Source organism: Odocoileus virginianus, chromosome 24, assembly GCF_023699985.2.
Source record: "Odocoileus virginianus isolate 20LAN1187 ecotype Illinois chromosome 24, Ovbor_1.2, whole genome shotgun sequence".
In the NCBI taxonomy this organism is placed as follows: Eukaryota; Metazoa; Chordata; class Mammalia; order Artiodactyla; family Cervidae; genus Odocoileus; species Odocoileus virginianus.
The window spans coordinates 39,036,591-39,061,839 of NC_069697.1; the positions used below are offsets into that span (position 1 = coordinate 39,036,591).

Here is a 25,249-nt window from a genome sequence, read left to right on the forward strand (position 1 = left end):
TTCCAGCTTATCCGTCATCTAGCCCTGCATTTCTCATGATGTACACTGCATATAAGTTAAATAAGCAGGGTGACAACATACAGCTTTATTGTACTTCTTTTCTAATTTTAAATGAGTCCGTTGTTCCATGTTTGGTTCTGACTGTTGCTTCTTGACCTGTATACAGGTTTCTCAGGACACAGGTAGTGGTCTGGTATTCTCATCTGGTATTCTCATCTGGTATTCTCATCTCTTTAAGAATTTTCCGCAGTTTGTTGTGATCCACACAGTTGAAGGCTTTAGCACAGTCAACGAAGCAGAAGCAGATGTTTTTCTGAAATTCTCTTGGTTTCTTTATGATCCAGTGACAGTTGGCAATTTGATCTCTGTTTCCTCTGCCTTCCTCTAAGTCAAACTTGTACACCTGGAAGTTCTTGGTTCACATACTGTTGAAGCCTGCTTGAAAGATTTTGAGCATTACCTTGCTAGTATGTGAAATGAATACAATAGTATGATAGTTTGAACATTTTTTGTCATTGCCCTTCTTTGGAATTGGAATGAAAACTGACCTTTTCCAATCCTTTGGCCACTGCTGAGTTTTCCAATTTACTGACATATTGAGTGCAGCACTTTAACAGCATCACCTTTTAGGATTTGAAATAGTTCAGCTGGAATTCCATCATCTCCACTAGCTTTAATTGCAGTAATACTTCCTAAGGCCCACTTGACTTCACACTTCGGGATGTCTGGCTCTAGGTGAGTGACCACACCATCATGGTTATCTGGTGATAACCATGATATCACCAGATAATCATGATGACCTTAAAGGTCATTAAGACCTTTCTTGTGTAGTTCTGTGTATTCTTTCCACCTCTCCTTAATCTCTTCTGCTTCTGTTAGGTGATTATTGTTTCTGTCCTTTATCATGCCCATCCTTGCATGAAATATACCCTCAATATCACCAATTTTCTTGAAGAGATCTCTAGTCTTTCCCACTCTATTGTTTTCTTCTGTTTCTTTGCATTGTTCATGTCAGAAGGCTTTCTTATCTCTCCTTGCTATTCTCTGGAACTCTGCATTCAGTTGGGTATCTTTCCCTTTCTCACTTGCCTTTTTGCTTCTCTTCTTTTCTCAGATATTTGTAAAGCCTCCTCAGACAACCACTTTGCCTTCTTGCATTTTTTTTTTGTTTTCAATGCTTTTGGTCACCACCTCGTGTACAATGTTATGAACCTCTGTCCATAGTTCTTCAGGCTTCTCTCTACCAGATCTAATCCTTTGTATCTATTTGTCACCTCTACCGTATAATCATAAGGGATTTGAGTTAGGTCATTCCTGAATGGCCTAGTGGTTTTCCCTACTTTCTTCAATTTAAGCCTGGATTTTGCAGTAGTGAGCTCATGATCTGAGCCACAGTCAGCTCTGTCCTTGTTTTTGCTACTGTATAGAGCTTCCTCCTGTTAATCACATGAAATACAAACCTTATGTTTTTGAGGAATAGTCAGTAAAAAGTGCTTTTTAAAAATAATGAGTACTTAATTTTTTAAAATTAATTACTAAGGGACATTATCCTACTGCTTAAGAAAAAAAATTTTAATGTAAAATAGGATAGTAGGTTCATACTTTGGATTTTCCATTGCTTATGTTACTATCATATTAATACAAATGTCTTAGTGCCAAGATCAGTTGTTCAACATTATGGGAGCATTTTTGACTATATGTTGTAGAACTGGTTCCATAGTGTATGAAGCTGTCACTTAGACTGTATTCTCTTTATAAGTCTATAAAATTACCATACATTTTATTAACAGATGGGTAATTATTAGTTTCTCTTATCTGTGGCAAAGTTGTAATATTTCTTGTTCATATAGTTATTAATTCTGCTTTACAAGAAGTAAATTTTGCCCTGATCTATTAGGCCATTGGTTTGTCCACAACATATTCAAACTTTATTATTATAGATTTTCGTTGATAATCAATAGATATTTTCTTGAGATAATTTTTCTGTGATTTACTTGATGATTTTTTATAAACTGTTCTCTATGAGCACCATAATGCTTCCTCATTACTAGATATGACCATTATACTAGTTATGTACTGAAAGTCATAGAACATATTCTGTTGAGAATATCATCAAGATACTCAGAATGGTAGAACACAATGGAAAAAGGAGAGAAAACATGGTAATGAAATTCTCCTCTATACTTCTACTATTTGGTGAAAATTCTGCAGTAGAGTACAGAAGATAAGTACTAGAATATGTTCTCATTACATGCCTAAGTTTTGTCTTTGTTTTTTATATTTTCCTTCCCATTTTTCACCAATTTAACATGTATTAAAGACCTAGAATTTTATCTTTGTCAAAAAGTATTTCTTCCATTGCATTTTTTAAACTAAAATGAAATTCACATGACATAAAACCAACCATTTAAAAGTTTACAGTCCAATGACATTCAGCATTTTCACAATGTTATGCAATCATGACTGCTATCTAGTTCCAAAACAAGAATAATAATCATTTATAGAATTTAACATATGTAAAAATCTACCAGTGTATAATAGTATAAATATTTACTACCATACATGAAATTTCTTTATTAATAGAAAGTTGCATTATCTTGATTTTAAAGATAAGAAAACAAAGTTCAGATAGCTTATGTAATTTATGCAGAAGATCATACAAATATGTGTTGCTTAAACAAGATGTCTATTTCCAAAAGCAGTAGGCATCCCTCTGCGGTAACATATCTTCCAGCTCGCCTTTTATTAGTGAATGAATTTCTAAGGCTGCCCGGCATTTCTGTATGCCAGCGTGCAGTATGCTGTTATTCTAGTCTCATATCTTGTCTGCTGTTATTCTAGCAGCATGCTGTTATTCTAGTGTGCTGTTTCAGAGAAAAAAATTGTATATTTGAGAATTTGCACAATATAGGCTCCTAAGAAATGTTTAAATATTTTCTTGAGATTAACAGATGTGTTGACTATTCCTAATTATATTTAGCAGCTATCATGTGAGAGAAACTTTTATTTTGGGTACTGTTTACCTTTTATTTGCCTTTCAGATATGCTGCTTCCGTAAAGGATGGCTCCCAGTATTTTGTGCTCTTGATTGTGACAGATGGTGTTATATCAGATATGGCTCAAACTAAGGAGTCCATAGTTAACGTAAGTAGGAGTCATTCTGTCTTGGGCTGGCTAAATGAAAGCATAGTGCTTAGGTTAACTTAGGTTAACTAACTGAAGTCTTCTTAGTTGACTTAACAGTGAAACAAAATGCCCATACCTTCGTAGCCAGTGCATTATCTAGACAACGCACACACATTTGCACAATTCATCCATGAGGACTAAGCTAAGAAGTGTGAATAATTGTGTTTTAACAAAATTATTTCAAAAAATTTAAAATAAAAATAAATAATAGCATCAACTTCATGTACATAAGTGTGTTTATTAGTTTGATGTATATAATCTCACAATTTGTACAGAATATTTCTTAATATTTGCATTTCAGTTACAGGAGAACTGTGCTAATTTCTATGTTTATAGAACTAGATGGGGACTAGTTTCTAATTATGTGCTACATTTATGATTAATTGATTGTCTTCTTTATTAGACTATAATCTATAAAATCTATGCTTACTAGATTGCAATCTATAAAATTATATCTGGTTTTACTTACCTTTCTATATTCAGGTTGAGCAGTATTTGACACAAAGTAGACATTAGTAAAAATGGCTGTGTGAAAGATTATTTATCATATTTCACAATTATTAATGGAATATTAGTGACATAGTTATTAATAGCATATAATTAGCTGTTTGTGTGAGAAAAAGTTACATGTGGGAAAAAATCAAATATTTGTAGACATATTCTCAGCAAAACCAAACACAAAATGAAAGAGAGTAAAAGCTTGCACATTATGTGGCACATTATCTTGCATAGTATGTGGGAGCCTGGATGGAAGGGAAGTCTGGGAAAGAATGGATATATGTATATGTATGGCTGAGTCCCTTCACTGTTCAGCTGAAACTAGCCCATTGTTAATTGGCTATATTGGGCATCCCTGGTGGCTGAGATGGTAAAAAATCTACCCACAATGCAAGAGATCTTGATTTGATCCCTGGGTCAGGAAGATCCTCTGGAGAAGAGAATGGCAATCCACTCCAGTATTCTTGCCTGGAGAATCCCATGGACAGAAGAGCCTGGCGGTCTACAGTCCATGGGGTCGCAAAGAGTAAGACAAGACTGAGCAACTAACACTTTCACTTTCACTTCTGTACAAAATAAAAAGTTTAAAAAAAAAAAACTTGAAAGGTGTTTCTCCAAAGAAGATACACAAATGATCAACAAAACATCCTCAACATCACTAATATTTGGAAAATGCAAATCCAAACCACAGTTAGATATCACTTCACACGTGTTATGGTGGCCAATATTAAAATTAAAAAAAAAAAACTTAAAAAATAAACTAATCGGACATGTACTGAAAAACAGTTATTCATATTTCAATGACCTGATGATGTGGTTGCTATATTGTTCCACCTTTCTGTTGGTGGATCTCATAGTCTTACCATAAAATTATTTAATCATACTGATAATAACTTTCTATAATTATCATTTGTAGTCACACATTTACTATAAAAATTACTTTTCCAAACCATAACTATAAATGAAATAGAGTGCTACTTTTTCTTCCCAGGTGACCCTATTGGTAAAGAACCTGCATGCCAATGCAAGAGTGGCATGGGTTCGATCCCTGGGTTGGGAAGATCCCCTGGAGGAGGGCATGGCAACCCACTCCAGTATTCTTGCCTGGAAAATCCCATGGACAGAGGAGGCCGGCAGGCTACCATCCATAGGGTTGCACAGAGTCAAACACAACTGAAGCGACTTAGCATGCATGCACGTGCTACTTTTTCACAAATATGGTATCTTTTTTCACCTTTCAGCTAACAAAAAGATCTTCAAATAGAGAGAGAACATGAAAAAAGAGGCTAAAGATACCCAGAGTCAGCTTAGAAAGATTTTGTCTGAGAATAGCAAGTGTAAGCAAATGCTCAGTACTTTTTAAAAAAATGTATTATCCAAGACTGGTCATTCCTGAAGAAAATCCAAGTGAATTAGCATATGTACAGAGTTCAGAAAAGATAAGAGTGGAGTCAAGTATATTATTCTGTGTTAATATTAAATATGTCCAAAAGAATTTTTGTGAACTTCTGTGAAAAAGTGTCAGAAAACTTTAGAATTATTCTGTTAATATTAAATATGTCCAAAAGAATTTTAATGAACTTCTGTGAAAAAGTGTCAATACTTAGGATATTATTTTCTTCCTAATTCTTAGTTGTTTTCCTAATTCAGTTTCTTAATTGTGTACAAATTGTGTATTCTCTTTGAAGGCTTCAAAACTTCCAATGTCAATAATTATAGTAGGTGTTGGACCAGCAGAATTTGATGGTGAGTAATAAAATTTCAATAGCATTCATTGGGAATTTATTAACTGTAAGTCATCATGTACTTACATATCTATCACTCCTTTTTTTTGCATATAGGGATATGAGTGTGCATGTTGATTTGTATACTATGTCCATGTACATACAGACATAGATATCACATAATGTAGTCTACTGAAGTGAGCAAATGAAAAGAATGTCTTCTGAGTAGTTCATTATCTCTCTAGTATAGGTTAATTCAACATGTAGCTTTCTGTTTTATTAAAGATGAATTGTTCCTCAAAATATTTCTTAATATTGAGTGATAAACTGAGTTTTTGTTCCTAAGGCAAAACAGACTGTGGGTTCCCTAAAAACTTTTAAGGGTGAGTACTAAATTAATAAACCACTATGTTGTGAAGCATAATAATGGATTTTCAGACCCTGGCTAGTTGATAGGCATTATCTTTATAAATATTTATGTTCTGTCCTATGAGAGAGCAAAGTAAAATGAAAGTGGATCCGACCATCTGAAACTTAATAAGACTATATAATTATGCTAAATTCACTTATTGGGTAGTTTTCTGTTTCTGTTGGCTCAAGCCATCTTCAAATGCCAATTAGTGATGGGTGTTCATGTAACTAGTAATCTGGGTAAACTCTAAACTGAGTCTGCTTCTTGTTACCTGATGGATTCCTTTAAGAGAACTCTATGCTAGATAGCAACTGCATAACCACATAATATTCACCTGATTCATGTGATTTTACATTGACAATGAGAGTATTTAGCTTGGAACTTTAGAAATTAGAATAATTTTAAAATATTTGAAACAACTTTCGGTATGTTACAGGTTAATTTAGGCACATAGGTGGCTAATCATATATGATCATCACTAAGATGATTCTTGCTTAACCCCCACTGCCTCCTCAATACGGACAGTAAAGATCTGTCAGTCTCAGGTAAAACATCACAGCAGTTATATTGCTGATCTTGGAGATTCTTTCCTTTGATTCCATATTTGGCTGGTCACACTGCATCACTGAAATCTTCCAGTTTCTAAAGCAATATCAGTTTAGCCCTGCCTGCTGTTGCTGCTAATATTTTCTCTGTCTTTGAATATTTACATCTGTTTTCATTGTCCATCAGACATGAATCTGAGCTACCTCTCTGGAGTCAAGAAAACTAAGACACATCTTTCTTGTTAATACTTTGTGTACTTGATCATCTGCATTGAGCACTGATAGGCTACAATTCACAAACTTTACCAATTGCCGGGTTAAAGTAATTGATGATTTCCTTTTCAGTTACTAATTTGCTTTTGCCTCTCAAGTATGCACTTTTCATTGGGTACATCCCAGGTCTCCCAGAGTCTTATGGAAGGCCATTGTTAGGAGTAAGACCCCAGTCACTTGTTCCTCAACCTCCCACACATAATGTGTGAATACAGAGCAACTGACATTTCCTGGAGAATATTTCTGGTCATATATTTCTATTCAAAGCAGCAGGCGCAGCTATTTGGGTACTGCCCTCGTACAATAGCCACACTTATTTATTTTCTTCAATTCTTTTGTTCCCAATGAATTATTTATCAGAGTTTTGAGGTATGAAAATTCATTATTTCCCCCCTGACTTCTTGAACTAACTTAAAAAAGATATGCAAGAGTCACTCAAATAGAAATCAAAATGTAAGTTTAATTAATAGTAGTTCAGAATTGGAGAATCTGAGTTACCCTGTGCACAAACTCAGACTTCTTGTTTCTTTTCTGCCCCAAAATTAAATGACCTCACCTTTATCTCAAGGGCTCCTCTGGACAGGAGCAGAGCCTTGCCTATTTATCATGCCACAGGGAGAAATTGCCTTCAACCTGAGGATAGAGTACTCCAAAAAGAGATTCAAGGTCAGTTCCATTTCCCAATCTTAGTTATCCTATGAATCACTCTTCTCATGAGGAAGAGTGAGCAAAGATTATAGACATAGGGAAGTTGCCTTCCCATAGAATTCTTTCCTGGGAGTTAAAGTGAAATTTTCCTCTGGCAAGCCTATAAACAGGGAATTAGGGTCCTGAAACACCTGATTTTTGTTTTCACCCTGATGGAAGAAAATTTCTGAGTTATATTCAAGTTGGTACTATCTTATCAGAGGAGCCTTTTTCTAGGCACTTCCAAATCTACCATAAGTAAGTTTATGTAGTATGCATATAAATTAGTAGGAAAAGACTGAAGTAAAACTTGCATATTTTCTCAGTTAGCTACATGTATTTCAACCAAGAGGTTTACATAGGCAAGAAATACAACATATTGCCATCCATTCTTTGAAAGTAGAGGAAATATAAATTAACTGTTAGATTAATGAGTATTTAAATGTCTTATTTCTGAATTTCAATGAGAATAATTTAAACTTTCTGTATAATTTTTCAAAGAAATTCTTTATCCTTAAAATGCAACAAGTCAATGTAGTATCCATTTAATTGCCTTGATCCAAGTTTAGGAAAGCGGGGAAACTATAAGGGGTTCTAATATCATTTTGTCTCACAAGGCTAGAAATAAATACAGATCTGTTTCTTATACATCTTTTTTCCAGAGAGGGGATCAGGTGGGGAACTGGGGCTTAACAATTTCAGGCTTCTTGAGGACCAGATGATCTGAAAAATTGAAGGGTGTACATTTCCCTTTCACCACTTACATGCCATTTCTTTTCTTCTTGCTCTCAAATGTATAGTTTCCAATTCTGCTACCTGCAGCCTTTTAACACAAAGGACATACTGAAAAGTGGGTGATATTTTTATAGCATTTCATTCTAATACATTATTGCCTGAATAACTGCCATTTTCTTTAACTGAAATGAAACACTCACAAAGACCAATGGAGATTGTAGAGGACCATGGAAGGTGAGGCCCAGAACATTATCTAATTTTTGTTTTCTATTTTTGAGTGAGTATAGGGTAATCATTATGAGTTATTAGCAAATTAGATAATATAGGAGAAAATTCTCTGATCGCTGACATGTCACCATCAGTGTTCATTTACGTCTCAAAGTAATATGAAAATTTTGAAAACAAACCTAGAAGAAAAAAGAAATTAATTATTGAAAATATTTGAGTATATTGAATTTTCCTATTTAGATCCCTAATAAATAGGAGAGAAAAAATATTTCTTTTGTATTTTGAATAATTTAGTTGCCTAACATTGGAAATTTATATAATTCACTAAATATTGACATATGTATCTAAGCAGATTACTGGATGATGGTTCACTATCAATTATGTGTACTTGCAATGTTTCACCCCAGATATTTATTCCTGAAAATATGTAGAAAAGTAAAACTTAAAAAACATGTTATTTAAAAAAAAAATACTTAAGGATATAAAGAACAGTTCGATGGTTGCCAGAGGCTTGCCAGGGTTGGAGGTGTGTGAAATGGGTGAGGGAAGTCAAAAGGCACAAACTTCTAGTTATAAAATAAGTAAGTCATGGGGATGTAATGTACAATGTGGTGAGTATAATTAATATCATGTTGCATATATGAAGGTTGCCAAGAGAATAGACATTAAAGTTTTTATCAGAAGAAAAAAAGGAATTTGTAATCATGCATGGTCAATTAGACTCATTATGGTGATCATTTCACAGTATATACAAATAGTGAATCATTACATTTTACTCCTAAAAATAATATGTTATTTTTCAGTTATACCTCAATCAAAAAAAAAAAAAAAGGAAAAACAGTAAAATATCTTTAACTGAAATGCATTATCCAAGCACTGAAGAAAACAGTGAAAAGGTTAGGACTGTATTCTAGTGTTTTTTAGAGGGCAAAAAACAGACAATTGCAAATGGCTGTCTGGAATCTGATGAATATCATGTGTGTACAAAATGAGTTATTAGTAAGAGAATTATACTTTAAGTACAAATTAACATTCCTCATGTAATTAGTTATTTACAGAATTCTCACCAAAAAACATTTAACTCTGGAAAATGTTCTCAGTTGCAGCATAACACTACTGTATACCAGCAATCCTGTTATATTACAGCATTCCCAAATAACAGTTGACCTATGTAATGTCAAAATTATTTTTAACCAATGAAAAAAATCATACCTCAGAAAAATCATGATTTATCCAGTCACTAAAAGATGCCTTTTTGTTTTAAAATCTATTCACAAAAAGATTACAGACAATATGATTGCATAGTTTGTTGTAATTTCAAAGAGAATAAAGTTCAAATTGTTATTGGAAATTCTATGATGATTAGTACCAAGTTTCTTAAGTTAGAAAAAAAAAACATTAGAACTGAATGAATTCATCATGTAAGCATGTAGCCCAGATTTGAGAATTTTTAGGATGGGAGATGTACCTAAAGACTTCTACACTGTATAGGCTCTCCTCACTTTTCAAAGCATCACATGAGGTCTTCGCTTGCTTTCTTCATTTGTAAAATTAGCATTCAGTTAAGTTTTGTGGAAGAAATCACTGCGGAGATGAAAGGATCAGAAAGCTTTCTGCCTTTACACAGGACATATTGTTACTTCATGCATCTTGATTTCCTTATTGCCTGCATTGTTAAGAGTATATGGCTAAAATGCATTGGATAAATTATCCTATTTTATTTTCAAGCAATGGTTGAATTGGACGGAGATGATGTAAGAGTTTCCTCCAGAGGAAAATATGCTGAAAGAGACATTGTGCAGGTAAGAAATTTGATGAAAATTTTTTATTTTGTTCATTGTGAAGAGTCCATGTCAGTTCTGATTTGCAAGCGAACAGCTTAAATTGAAATCAAATCTCAGGTTCTGTTTTTTTTAGAAAGACGATTATGAGATGCATGTTAAGTAACAGGAATAAAATAAGCACCCAATTACTTTCCCCTGACTTCATGTTCACCACATATAAAGCAGAATTGTTCATAAGTATCTTTTCTTATGTTATTATTAACAGAAAATATCATTGAGGTAGGTCTTTAGTAAAATTAAAATTCAGAAACACAACAGACTTTTAATGATGCTTATTTATTTATTATTTAGTCCTCAATAAAAATTAAAAATATTTTAAGATAGCTGATACGTATTCAACATAACTAAACTTAGTAGAAACAAACCAAAAATGTAAATTTTTTTTATTTTTCTCATAGATTATTGCTAGAAAAGTAAAAAAATAGATCTTAGAATTATATATAAATATAAAAATTATATAAAGGGCATGTGTTATCATAGCAATATATAATAACATAATAATTTGTATAATATAATAAAATATAGCATAATAGTAGATTATATGTTTCTATATATAAATATATATATATACACATGATCATAATTCTGTTAGAATCAAGAAAAATACTTAACTAAAGTCTACTATTCTGGGAGGGAATAGAGAGAAAAGAATCAGTTTAACCAAATTTTAACCAATATAGTAAGTTTATGATTGAAGCAGTGGAGTTAAATCAATTAAATTTCTGCATACTTTAGAGTGTTTATATCTTTTAGGATGTCAGAAACAAAAAAGACTGTGAAGTACACCTTTTAAATAGGAAATGGAAGTCCCCGTTACAATTTAAGCACATGATTTAAAAGTTTTGAAAGTGCAAATAATGGAATTCAATATTATCTCCTAAATAATAACTTATATATTCACCCATAATCTAGTCATTAAGAGAATCTCTTTGGAATCTAACAGAATTTGGTTCAAATCCTGGATTGTCCTCTGTGATAACTTGGACGAGCTTTCTAAATTTCAGTGTTCTGGCATTGTTTTAAGGATTTAATCATTAACGTGTATAAAATAAATAACAATAAAATGCAACAAAAATAATTTTTAAAATTAGAGAGAAAAAAATAAAATTAGAGAGGGAAAATAATATAAAATAATTCATAACTATAACAAAAAAGATTAATCTTGACAAATACAAATGCATTGTTCTTTATCAGTCAGCAAAATTGTTTTAAGATAGAAACATCTTTATAACAATTTTTAAAGGAGACAATTAAATATGATTTAAACTTTTAACCCAATGTTCTTGGTAGAGTAAAAAGCACACACACATGAATAATTTGTTTAAAAGCATCTGACCAAGCGAACATGGTGATGTGGTCATCTATTTAAGAATCCCACAGTGTTTTGTTTTTATAATTAGACACTTTATTTACCTTAACCGAGTTAGCATAATTATAGATCCAGGTAATTGCACTTTTTTCTAAAAGTTTCTCCATAATATTTGGTTCACAATTTCCTTAAAATCAAATTACTGCAAGGAAGTATAAATTTGAAGTATAAATGTGTTATGTTGCTGTTTTAATGCATTTTTACAAAGTTAAAAGAGGCAACTTCATCTTTTATAGTATCATATAAATGAAGCTTAAAGGGAATTGGCATTACTCCCTCCCTTAGAAGGTAGCTGCTAAAGCATCTGCCACCAACACAGGAGACACAAGAGATGTAGGTTTGATCCCTGGGTGGGGACGATACCCTGGAGGAGGAAATGGCAACCCACTCCAGTATTCTTGCCTGGAAAATTCCATGGACAGAAGAGCCTGCAGGCTACAGTCCATGGGGTTGCAAAGAGTCAGACCCACCTGAGCACACACACGTTAGAGGGTGGTTAAGGCTGCTCATATCACTAAGGTTCCCTTTAGGATGACTAATATGTTACGTTAGCAACAACCAAGTTTTTTAGTTATTTTATTTATGAAACAAAAGTTCCCTTGATCATGAAAGTCTTTCATCTCTAATTGGATTTGCTACATTGGACAGAATATTGAGATAGGACTCAGGTCTATGAAATTATAATGTTGTCATTCTGATCTTGAACAAGTCAATAAATTTCCCTTAAGCCTTTCTTTCATTATCTACAGACTCCATCTGTAGATATAATGCATAAATGCATTACAACAGCAACATAACACATTTTTAAGGACTTTAAATATATATATATATATATTCTCATTAAAAGTCTGAATCTTGAGACTAATCTATCATCATAAAGCGACACTGAGGTCATCAAAGATTTTGAAGACCCCTGATGACATATAGCTAAAGACTCAAGGAATTGACACAAGCTATTCTACCATATAAAGCTGAACTGAAAAAGTCATGAGATGTTACAGATACTGAACAGGATCTTCCCAGAGAATTAGTAGCCTCCTGAATGAGAATGGAATATAGACTTATATGTCTATATTTATTTAAAGATATTTGATGAATCCTTTTCTAATCTCATGGAAAAGTTCCTAAATGCTGGTTGTCTTTTAAAAATAGTTTGCAGGGTAATCATTTACATATCACATTGTATTCAAGAAGAATTAGCATTTTTTCTCTCACCTTAATTAAGATCTGCACAATTGCAGGTTTCCTGGTTCTACCATTCACTAAAACATTTTTAAATGAGTTATTTTTAAGAATAGAAATATTCTTGAATATTTATAATATTGAGGTTGCAAAGACACACCAAGAATAGTATTGTCAATCTTCCTACCATCAAAAAATATCTAAGTCTTCATAATCAATGCTGTAAACACTGGTGGTTAAAATAATGTCAGAAAATAAGATCTATTTAGGCTGTCTTAACTTTTTGCTAATTTCGATTTCTTACACATTGCTATTCAAGTTAACACACTCCAAATGATGTCCCAAATTTCTTAAGTGGACAAACAAAAGCCTAACTGTCAATAGTAGAAGGTAGCTGAGTTCCACAGAAAGTTGGGAGTGGTAGATGGGATTTTTATTATTATGTCAAATATTAAGTGGCATCCAACTTCTCCATTGTTGTTGCTGTTCAGTCACTCAGTCTTGTCAGACTTTTTGTGACCCCATGGACTGCAGTACACCTGGCTTCCCTGTTCTTCACTATCTCCCAAAGACTGCTCAAACTCATGTCAGTCAAATGGATGATGCCATCCAACATCTCATCCTCTGTCATTGCCTTCTCCTTCTGCCTCCTATCTTTCTCAGCATCAGGGTCTTTTCCAGTGATTGACTCTTCAATTCAGGTGGCCAATGCATTGGAGCTTCAGCATAAGTCCTTGCAATGAATATTCAGGGTGGATTTCCTTTAAGATTGACTGATTTGATCTCCTTGCTATCCAAGGGTCTCAAGAGTCTTCCCTAGCACGACAGTTTGAAAGCATCAGTTCTTCGGCGCTCAGCCTTCTTTATGGTCCAACTCTGACATCCATACATGACTACTGGAAAAACCACAGCTTTGACTATATAGAACTTTGTTGGCAAAACATGTCTCTGCTTTTTTAATATACAGTCTTGATTTGTCATAACTTTTTTTCCAAGGACCAAGCGTCTTTAAATTTCATGGTTATAGTCACCATCCACAGTGATATTGGAGCCCAAGAAAATAAAATCAGTCACTGTCTCCACTTTTCCCCCATCTATTTGCCATGAAGCGATGGGACCAGATGCCATGATCTTAGTTTTCTGAATATTGAGTTTTAAGCCAGCTTTTTAACTCTCTTTCACCTTCATCAAGAGGCTCTTTTCATTCCTCTTCGCTTTCTGCCATAAGGGTGGTGTCATGTGCATATCTGAGGTTATTGATATTTCTCCCAGCAACCTTGATTCCAGCTTGTGATTTATCCAACTTGGCATTCTGTATGATGTACTCTGCATGTAAATTAAATAAGCAGGGTGACATTATACAACCTTGATGTATTCCTTTCCCAATTTGGAACCAGTCTGTTTGATGTCCGGTTCTAACTATTGCTTCTTGGCCTGCATACAGGTTTCTCAGGAGGCAGATAAGGTGGTCTAGTATTCCCAAATTTAAGAATTTTCCACAGTTTTTTGTGATCCACACAGTCAGAGGCTTTAGCAAAGTCAATGAAGCAGAAATAGATGTTTTTCTGGAATTCTCTTACTTATTCTATGATCCAGTAGATGTTGGCAATTCAATCTCTGGTTCCTCTGTCTTTTTTAAATTCAGCTTGTACATCTGGAAATTCTCAGTTCACATGCTGTTTGAAGCCTAGCTTGAAGGATTTTGAGCATTACCTTCCTACTATGAGAAATGAATGCAATTGTGTGGTAGTTGGAACATTTTTTTGCATTGCATTGCCCTTCTTTGCGATCAGAACAAAACCTGACTTTTTCCTTTATGTCAAATCTTAAGTGGCATCCATCTTCTTCATATAACAATAATACTTAATCATTTATTAAGTCCTTCATATGCTAGGCAGGCTAAGAGCTATAACGTTACTTCACCTTGACCTTATGAGACAAGTACTTTGATTACCATATTTTATAAAAGAAAAAATGAAGTTTTATCTCTGTTGTCCATACTCACATAACTAGTAAGAAGCAGTGAAATGAAAGTGTTAGTCGCTCAGTTGTGTCCAACTCTACAATGCCATTGACTCCAGGCCCCAGGCTCCTCTGTCCATGGAATTCTCCATGCAGGGATACTGGAGTGGGTAGCCATTCCCTTCTTCAGCAGATCTTCCCAACCCAGAGATCAAACAGAGTTCTCCTGCATCGTAGGCAAGTTTGTTACCATCTGAGCCACCTGGAAAGCCCAGTAAGAAGTAGAGTCACAGTGTAATCTTAAAATTTCTTATTCTAAAATATTAACAGGTATTTTGTATATCTTTGATTCTAAAACCTAAACATGGCATTTAAGAGAATACATGGCCTGACTCTAATCTTCCTTTTTAGCTATACACAAACACAAGCAAACACACATGCCCACTTTGCCCGGGCAAATACAACAATTAATTGTCTTTGCATCACCCATTTCTGTAGTTCTGCTCTTATTTTCTCTTGTCATTTTACCTGGAATACTCTTCCCCCTCATTGGGCTGATTAAAACCCTGCATTTTGAAATTTCCCAGTGTACACAGCCTTTTACAAAGCTCTCCCCCTGAACACTTGAATAAATTTCCCCATTCTTTCACTTTATTAACATATTACTTTATATCTTCCTCAAAGTACTGGCCACTTTGCCTTTTAATGTTTATAAAAAAGGACACTGAAGCCCAAGATGGAATGTTAACCAACTTGTGAGAAGTTATTTAGGTCACAAGTCTGTAGATCCAAAAAGCCAACAGAGTTCTGATTCCAAAATCTTTTCTGTTATAATGCATCCACTCTCCTAAAAGGCCAAATTATAATTAAGATTAGGAAGATCTATTCCCCTTTTCATATCACTGTAGTGGTTAATGTATAAGAGATCAATTTGAATTTAATTAATATCTCTGATACACACAGCTATCTGATCTTGGGGTAAGTTAATTAAACTTAAAGTTTTTATTTTCTTCTTTGTAAGTTCATAATATGCTTATAAAAACTAAATAGATACTGTACTAAATCACTCAGCAGAAAGCCTCCCAACTGCCAGTTGCTCAAAAAATTAATATCAGTATCAGTTATTATTGACAGCATATTAGCATAGTCCAGTGGGAAGGCATTTTTATATCATTGTTTCCTAGCAGCTGTACCTTGACATATGACATTGTAGTCAGTCTTACGTGTGATTATATTCATTGTCCCAAGATTCACTCTCATATGGCTATAATATAAACAGCATGCAGGATGAGATTCTATTGTTGTTATAAAACTTAAGTGAGTTATTTTCTAAATCAATATACATAAAGGTTTTCCATTTATTTGTTTACGTGGTTATGCTATGGATTGGCCATTGAGTATAATGCAGTATCATTTATCCTGGCTTCATTCAGCTGCTATCCAGCCTATCATTGCCTTAAAAAATATATTTAAATCATATCTTCCATTAAAAGGTGAATAATAACCTTGAAGGCTTAGACATGAAAAGCACTAATGGAGCTCTGCAAAGTAGGAACAAATAAATTGAACAGAACTGCAACTAAAAGCTCATTTGCCCAAACTGATTCAAACTTTTTTCACAAATAGGCAAAGCTAACTGTTAGAGCAACTCTGTAGAACATTTTCCTTATACTGGATATAAGTATAAAATAAAGATGCAGAGTGTCAAGGATATGATATCTTCCCACTGAATAGAATGCATTTATTGGTATTCTTCATATGAATGTGATAAATTAGTTCAAAGTAAAAATTGATTTGTTCCTCTAACCTGAACAGTTTAAGGGTCCAAGTTGATTTATGGTCCTAGTCAGTGACCAACATACATTCATAGATGTGTGGGTGTTATTTTGAACAGGCGGTCCCTAGGTTCAGTGATCAGAAATAAGTGATTAAAGGGGACAATAAACAGAAGGGTCTGATAAGTTGAGTGGAAAATTATTACTGTAGAAGGATATGAACAATAGTCCGAGAAGAAAAGAGTATAATTTTGTCATGAATAGTGTGAGGTGCAAAACAGAGTCACTTGTCGTTTTCATGTCTCACTTAGGGAAGTGCTTCTTGACTCACTGAAGAGTTGAGTGTCCTTTGGAAAAGATGAGATAATTTAGCTTAGTGAGTAGAACATTCTCAGCCATCTTTTTCTCCGCTTTCAACACACATATGGGATGAGGCATACTCCTGTTGATACTATCACAGGTACTGTTAACTCAGGTACTCTTAACTCAGGGGCAAGGTCCATACTCAAGGGACATATCAGAATCTGTGCCCACATTTAGTAAAAATAAATTAAATGAGATGTGTACCTCCCTGCTTGGTTGAAAACTAAGATTTCTTTCTTACCCATTATTTATTAACATGTTTTAAGAATAAGTAGAACTGTATGTATTGTGAGAACAATGATTTTGAATCTTAGTTTTGACATTCCCGAGTGTCATAACATTGTTAAAAATAAATTTATGTTTACTTCAATAAAAATTTAACACATCTTACAGCATTTGCTGGAAAAGTGGAAAAAACAGATGTTTTAAAATAACAAATAAGTCAGGAATTACATTTTTTAGATTATGGTACTAGTACCTAAATTTGAAAGAGATAAAAACTTGATAAAAAAATATTTCTTATAAAGTTTGATGTGAGTGTAAACAAAACACTAGTAAGAAAATAGTCCAATATTTATATTGCATATATAAATGTATAAATTAATGAACAGCAATAATAATGACTATCATACATGTTATGAGTTTAAATCTGTTTTAAACACTTATTTGTTGGTTTTTTAATATAATGACCAAATGAAGAATGTATTATTATTATTATCCTCATTTTATAGAAGAGGAAACTGAGTTACAATAGAAAATAACTTGTCCAAGATCACACAGCTGATAAGCAGCAGGACCAGCCTCTGAACCTGGAAAGTCTAATTCCAGAGTTTATGAGTTGAGAGAATAAACAGATAACTAAATTTAGCTTCCATGGTCTAGGAAAAAAGTCAAAACCAAAATAAAAGTAAATATAAGAGCAAAGTTGAGGTAAAGGAAAGACACAGCAGGTAAGGTCTCCCTCTTCCCTAAAGAAGTATCAACTATTTGCCAGAGTGTTGCCATTTCCCTGAAATACAGGGATTAGCTATAGATTGTTCAAAAGCTGATCTCCTATTATATATATATATATATATATATACATAAGAGACACAGGTTAGATCCCTAAGTCAAGAAGATGCCCTAGAAGAGGTCATAGAAATCCAGTCCAGTATTCTTGCCTGGAGAATCCCATGAGCAGAGAAGCCTGGTGGGCTACAGTCCATAGGATTGCAAAGGGTCAGACACAACTGAAATGACTTAGCATGCACACAGGCAACCAAACCATTACTAAATGTTTTTGTTTAAAATAATACGCCTTTTAAAATAAGAATGCAATAAACTATAGCAGAAATTAGAGAAATTAGGTATATTTTCTCATCAGTCCTTCACTGTGTTCACCTTATAGTGTCAGAGAGAAAATAAATCTAACTTTGTTTGCACCTCTTTGCTTTTTTGTTAAAAATGTCATCTTGTCCAAGTTATATAATAACTTTACAAACATTCATATATGCCTATTTCTTTTCTCCACTGAAGATTATATTCACTCTGTCAGTGTTTTTCTTATCTTTACTTAGCTACCTTTAAGATAAGAGAAAGATTTGTCACCTTCTATCACATTTTTTAAAGTTGTGCTCTTTTCCTCTTGGTATATCATAACAGGGTAAAATTATGATCATATAAGTATGCTTCTGTCTGCAGTATGCCTTATATTAAAAAGAAAGAAGTACTTTTCTTATCTTCCTTAAGAGATATTGCTTTCACCATATAAATGGTATTACATTTGCTATTTAATTTAACATTTTAACTTGCTTTATCTATCACAAGTATCTGGCTGGTTTAAAGTGCGCTTACTAATAACAGTTGTTTTCTGAAAGCACATCTTGAGTAACTGCTTAAATCAAAAGTAAATTTTTCAAACTAAACTTAAAGTAGTTATGCATAAGATGAAAGTGTGCTCACTCCATGATTCTCTGGGGAAAAAAAAAAGATTTAATTTAAAATTCAAAACATTATATTTAAAAGTTGTTCAACCTCCTGAAATGTCTTCACTGTGCCTTTTCTCCAAAACCTAAAATTACTGCATGCCCAAACTATCACGATACCAGTTCTCAAGTTGCTTTCAAGAATCATCATGTCTCTAAGGGGAAATTGAATTACTGCTCTCAAACAGCACATTGTTTTATTAAGTAACCTTTATAACAGAGAACAGAATCAAGCAATCTATTGTCAGAGTATTCAGTGATACAGATTCTCACATGATTGTTTATACAAAGATAGAGCAATCATTTTTATGTATTGTAAAAATAATATTGATATTTGATATTTGGTATAGTTCAATAAGAAGTATACCAAAATCTATGCTGAAGATTTCCAATTGTTTATTGTTTGCCTTTCCAAATAACATGTAAAAATCAAGCATATTTCAGGTTCATACTAATGTGAGCTGTATAAATTTTTTATTCATTGTCCATGTGATTTGATGGTCTGGTAATATAATTTAAAATATTTAATATGTGTTTAGGAATCTTTAGCAATGTACACTGTTTTTTAAGCCTGAATTGAGTGATATTTCTACACTGAAAGCTGAGTTAAGCATGCATTAACTTCATGTGAGAAGAAGCTGAACCCTGAAGAGGAGAGTGCTCCATTCAAACGGAGTCAGGTTAGGTGTAGAACGCAGAACTGTATAATGCATGTAGCAACATGATGGGGGCAGCAGGACCAGGAGACAAGAGTTATTGTGGGGAAAAAACATAAATAACAATTCCATCTCATTTTAGAAAAATTATGAGAAAGGTGTGGTCACTGTTAGAGCTATTTATAATGAATCAAATCTCTTTAAAATCATAGTAATTATTATGCCTCTTGCCATTACTCCAGTTTCTCTGATTCTCCTACAACCAAATGTTTATATATGTTGGTTTTGTCTATTTTTTTATTTATTTAAATAGCATGGTAAGCTCTGCTAAATAACTTACTTTCAACTCTGTTTTAGTTTGTGCCATTCAGAGATTATATTGACAGAAGTGGAAATCACATTCTGAGCATGGCTAGATTAGCTAAAGATGTCCTAGCAGAGATCCCGGAGCAGTTTCTCTCCTACATGAGGGCCAGAGGAATCAAGCCATCACCTGCGCCTCCCCCATACACCCCATCTACACATGTGTTACAGACTCAGATATAACTCTGCTCTGAAATGCTAACGTAGCTACACTTTGGTTAGAACTGCTGAGTCCATGCTTTTCTCCTGGTGCTCTATAATGAACCAGGGAATAAAATATTCATCTCAGTTTGGTTTCAGCAGAATTGGTTAGTATGCTGTTTTTTATCCAAAATTTATTATCTTCCTAAACCAAAACTGTAAATACATTTGTTGCATGAGCAACAGAAAAATTGTTTATATGCTTGATGCAAAATATGATGTCTTGTATGAATCTTTAAAAGTTTTTGGACAGAAACAGCTAATTTTCAGTGAATTGTTGGGGAAAAGCACAACCTATGTTTTTAACTCAGATATTGTCTTAGACTGCTATGTGTATAAGAAAGCAGTCTCTCTGTATCAATGTTTACATGTTACTACTTTTTAAATTACAATACTTTTATAACTATTCTTAAGAATACAAGTTTTGAATATTGAATCCTTTGTCTTCTAAATTGCAATAGCTATAATCACAAGAGCAATATCTCTTTGAATGACTGTCTGATCAAATGCAGTTGCAAAGAAGGGAAAGTAAAAATAAGTTCACATTTCTCAGTGAGTTGTCTTATGAAGCTGCATCTGTTTAGTAAACAATTTCTCTGTGCTATTTGTCAAGTATGGGAATTTACACTTAGCAGATGTGTATCCTGAAAGAACATGCACTTTTTTATCAAGTTTGGGTTCTAAATTTAAACTGCAGTTTGTTTATGTTTTATAATGATACAGTAGAAATAATAAAAAGTCAAACATTGTGTACTGTAAATGCACAGAATATACTTTGTGTAAAAAGTAACATCTTTATATTACAAAACTATGTATAAAGACTAAAATTCAGAATATTTAACTCTGTAACAGATGTTTTAAACACTTTTTTTCATTATACCTTGCTTAGATATTATTTTAATTCAAAGGGATACTGGCTCTTTTGATTTGGATTCCTTTCCAAGTTACCACACAGCATGTACAGGCGAGTTTTCTGTGAAATTCCCAATTAAATATATACAACTGTGTGACTTAATATTCAACACATTTGTGAAAAAAACCTGCTCCTATGTTCTGATCTGATAATCCACAATTAAAAATTGTAAAGAGTTTTGCATGTATAATTTTTATGAGGATTACAGTTTTGTGACAAAATGACAGTTGTATCTAAATTAAAGCATTTCTCTAGAACAAATGGCCTTAAATTCTTAAAGAATTCCTGGAAATGATTGTGAATTTCCTTCAAGTAATAGAAAAGTATGTTTTTTTTATTTTGTGTCAATAGTGTACCTGCTTTATAATATTTTCCTTACTTATATCCTATTTATTATTTCGTTTATATCTACTATGTGTTGTTCTCTTTGTCCCAAGTTGATTAAGGGTGACTTTTATAAGCATGAAATTATTTTACAGAAAAGAAATATATATATATATTCACACATCTAACTATCAATGTTATATAATTATGCAATCTTTAATTGTTCATTTTGGAGTATAAATTAAAATCTTTGAAAGGATAACTGTTTGCTCTCTAAATTTTATGTATAAATGACATAGAATCTGATGATTTCCTTTACTGGTCCTAAATGTTTATGCCAGCATAGTTTATTACACTGCAATTTTATTATTATTTGCCTTCATTCTTCAGTTCAAAAATAAAAATAAATAAAATCAATATTCTTTCCGTCTTGTAAAACATCAGTTGTTTTTTTTTTAATTGATCAGAAAAAAATGAAAGATGTGTGCTTCTTTGTCTAAATATTAGTGTACCCAAATCTTGAGGGGGCACAGGGTTAAGAAACAGCCTCAGTTACAAGCTTTATCCTTTGCATGGTTGAGAATAATAGTCAGAAATGTATGTGATTTTAGTAACAAATGGAAGATTAGAAAATACCTAGGCTTGTCTCTTTGTTGCATAAGTGAAGAAACCAGGACTGAAAGAGTTAGGTGATTTATCTAAAACTCTGTAAAAATAGAATGAGAAAGACTAGAGATCTCTTCAAGAAAATTAGAGATACCAAGGAAACATTTCATGCAAAGATGGGCAAAATAAAAAATAGAAACAGTATGGACCTAACAGAAGCAGAAGATATTAAGAAAATGTGGCAAGAATACACTGAAGAATTACACAAAAATATCTTAATGACCTGAATAACCACTGTGGTGTGATCACTCACCTAGAACCAGACGTCTTGGAGTGCAAAGTCAATTAGGCCTCAGCATCACTACAAACAAAGCTAGTGGAGGTGATGGAATTCCAGTTGAGCTATTTCAAATCCTAAAAGATGATGCTGTAAAAGTGCTGCACTCAGTATGCCAGCAAATATGGAAAACTCAACAGTGGCTACAGGACTGGAAAGGTCAGTTTTCATTTCAATCCCAAAGAAAGGCAATGCCAAAGAATGTTCAAACTATTGCACAATTGCATTCATTTCACATGCTGGCAAAGTAATGCTCAAAATTCTGCAAGCTAGACTTCTACAGTATGTGAAATAACAATATTCAAGATGTTCCAGATGTTCAAGCTGGATATAGGAAAGGCAGAGGAACCAGAGATCAAATTGCCAACATCCATTGGACCATAGAAAAAGCAAGAGAATTCAAGAAAAATATCTCCTTCTGCTTCATTGACTATGCAAAAACTTTTGACTATGTGGATCACAGCAAACTGTGGAAAATTCTGAGATAGGAATACCAGACACTTTACCTGACTCCTGAGAAACCTGTATGCAGATCAAGAAGCAACAGTTAGAACCAGACATGGGAAAATTGACTAGTTCCAAATTGGGAAAGGAGTACATCAAGGCTATATATGTCACCCTACTTATTTAACTTATATGCAGAGTACATCATGTGAAATGCTGGGCTGGATAAAGCACAGCTGGAATCAAGATTGCAGGGAGAAATATCAAGAACCTCAGATATGCAGATGACACCACCCTTATGGCAGAAAGCGAAGAGGAACTAAAGAGCCTCTTGATGAAGGTGAAAGAGGAGAGTGAAAAACCTGGCTTAAAACTCAACATTCAAAAAATAAAGATCATAGCATCCAGTCCCATCACTTCATGGCAAATAGATGGGGAAACAGTGGAAACAGTGACTATTTTCTTGTGCTCCAAAATCACTGTAGATGGTGACTGCCGTCATGAAATTAAAAGATGCTTGCTCCTTGAAAGAAAAACTATGACCAACCTAGACGTTGTATTAAAAAGTAGACACATTACTTTGCCAACAAAGGTCCATATAATCAAATCTATGATTTTCCCAGTAGTCATGTAAGGATGTGAGAGTTGGACAATAAAGAAGGCTGAGTACCAAAGAATAGATACTTTGATCTGTGGTGTTGGGGAAAACTCTAGTGAGTCTCTTGGACTGCAAGAAATCAAACCAGTCAATCCTAAAGGTAATCAATCCTGAATGTCATTGGAAGGACTGATACTGAAGCTGAAGCTCCAATACTTTGGTCACCTGATGCATAGAGCTGATTGATTAGAAAAGACCCTGATGGAGGGTGATCCCATAATGGCGAAGGAATAGGACAGGGAGACACTTTCTCCCCTACAAGTTCATCAAAAAATCATTTGAATTCAGAGCAACTTCCATAAAACAACTTCTGAACACTGTCAGAGGACACCAGGCACCCAGAAAGGCAGCCCAGTTGCCTCGAAAGGATGTGGGACAAAATATAGAAGATGAAAACAGAGACAAAGGATTTAGGGATAGAGGGCTTATCCTGGGGAGGGAGTTTATGGAGAAGTTTCCACGCAATAGGAAACCCTCTCACAGGCATGTCAGTGGGGAGATTTGGAATCTTAGAGGGCTACATAACAGGAAAAATAAAATAAAAAACCACAGAGTATGAGCCTAGCTGCAACCACCAGTGGAGAAGCAGCTCAGACACTCGCATCCACCAGCAGTGAGTGGGGGCTGGGCAGAGAGGCGCGGGCTGCATCACCGGTCTTTAGGGTAAGGATCAGGCTCGAATGCCCTGAAGACAATCTGATGGGACTAATGTGACATAACAACCCAAACCATAGGATCACCAGAGAGACAAAAAAAGAAAAAGGACCTTTCCGGCAAAAAGCTCTAACACCACATGGTGATCCCTGGCATGCTCAAAGAACAAAGACTTGTGTGCTAGCAAATTCCAAAGGAGAGCAAGCCAGCTACTATTCAGGGCCCTCTCTCCCGAGAGGCAGAGGTGCAGCACCCAGAGCCAGAAGGCAAGGGGCTGCTCCGATCTCAGCCCCAGAGACTGCATTTTCCACCAAACTGAGCAGGCTGCCAGTTACTAAGCACGTCTACCTGGGATCCTGGAAGGTTCACATCTGCCAAGAATATCACAACCTTAGATCAGCTCCTCAGAGACACATGGCACATCTGGGGCTGTGCCCCCATGGCACACCCCGAAAACTGAGCAGCCAGGAATGGGGAGGTGCATAAGACTCCACAGCCCACCTGGGACAGTGCGCTCACCAAGCACCCAGTTGCCTGAGCAGCTTGGACCTGGCAAGTACACACCACCTTGGGCTGTGGCAAACCCACTGTGGTCCATCCAGTGTGACCACCCCCCACACATACCAGCGGTATTTGTTTGCAGAGTCCATCTCCACAGCACAACTGAACAAGTGAGCCTAAATAAGTGGCCACTTTTGCCCTTTCTTGTCAGGGCAGAAATTAGATACTGAAGATACTTGCAAACAGAGGAATCCAAAATAAACAAAGAAGGGTGAACCGCCCTGGAAGTGACAGGTGAAACAGATTAAAACCCTGCAGTTAATGCTGAGACTATGCATTTAAGGGGCAACTATAGAACTTTAGAACAAGTACAAGCCAAAACAAGGGACTGTCTGCCGTTGTACCCACCCCACACTTCCCACAACAGCTCCAGAGAAATTCCCAGATATATTTCTACTATTGTCACTTTTTAATTTTTAAAAAATTTTAATGCTTTATCACTCCTTTAACTTTCATGTTTATAGCCTACTATTGCAAGGAGATACAACCAGTCTATCCTATAGGAAATCAGTCCTGAATATTCATTAAAAGGACTGATGCTGAAGCTGAAACTCCAATCCTTTGGCCACCTGATGTGAAGAACTGACTCATTTGAAAAGACCCTGATGCTGGGAAATATTGAAGGTGGGAAGCAGAAGGGGACAACAGAGGATGAGATGGTTGGATGGCATCACTGACTTGATGGACCTGAGTTTGAGTAAGCTCCAGGAGTTGGTGGTGGGCAGGGAAGCCTAGCATGCTGCAATCCATGAGGTCACAGAGTCGGACACAACTGAGTGACTGAA

At 34.6% G+C, this 25,249-nt stretch overlaps 1 protein-coding gene across 2 annotated transcripts in view; it reads left to right on the top strand.

The window, feature by feature from the left end:
- Positions 1-21,621, top strand: part of CPNE8 (copine 8) — a 261,900-nt gene extending 240,279 nt beyond the window's left edge. For both annotated transcript variants that reach the window (XM_070454589.1, XM_070454590.1), the window contains 4 exons: positions 3,042-3,144; positions 5,373-5,430; positions 10,017-10,090; positions 19,761-21,621. In XM_070454589.1, coding sequence (XP_070310690.1) covers positions 3,042-3,144; positions 5,373-5,430; positions 10,017-10,090; positions 19,761-19,949 — 424 coding nt within the window. In that variant the 3' untranslated portion in view covers positions 19,950-21,621. The remainder of the gene's footprint in view (positions 1-3,041; positions 3,145-5,372; positions 5,431-10,016; positions 10,091-19,760) is intronic.
- Positions 21,622-25,249: the final 3,628 nt, after the last annotated feature.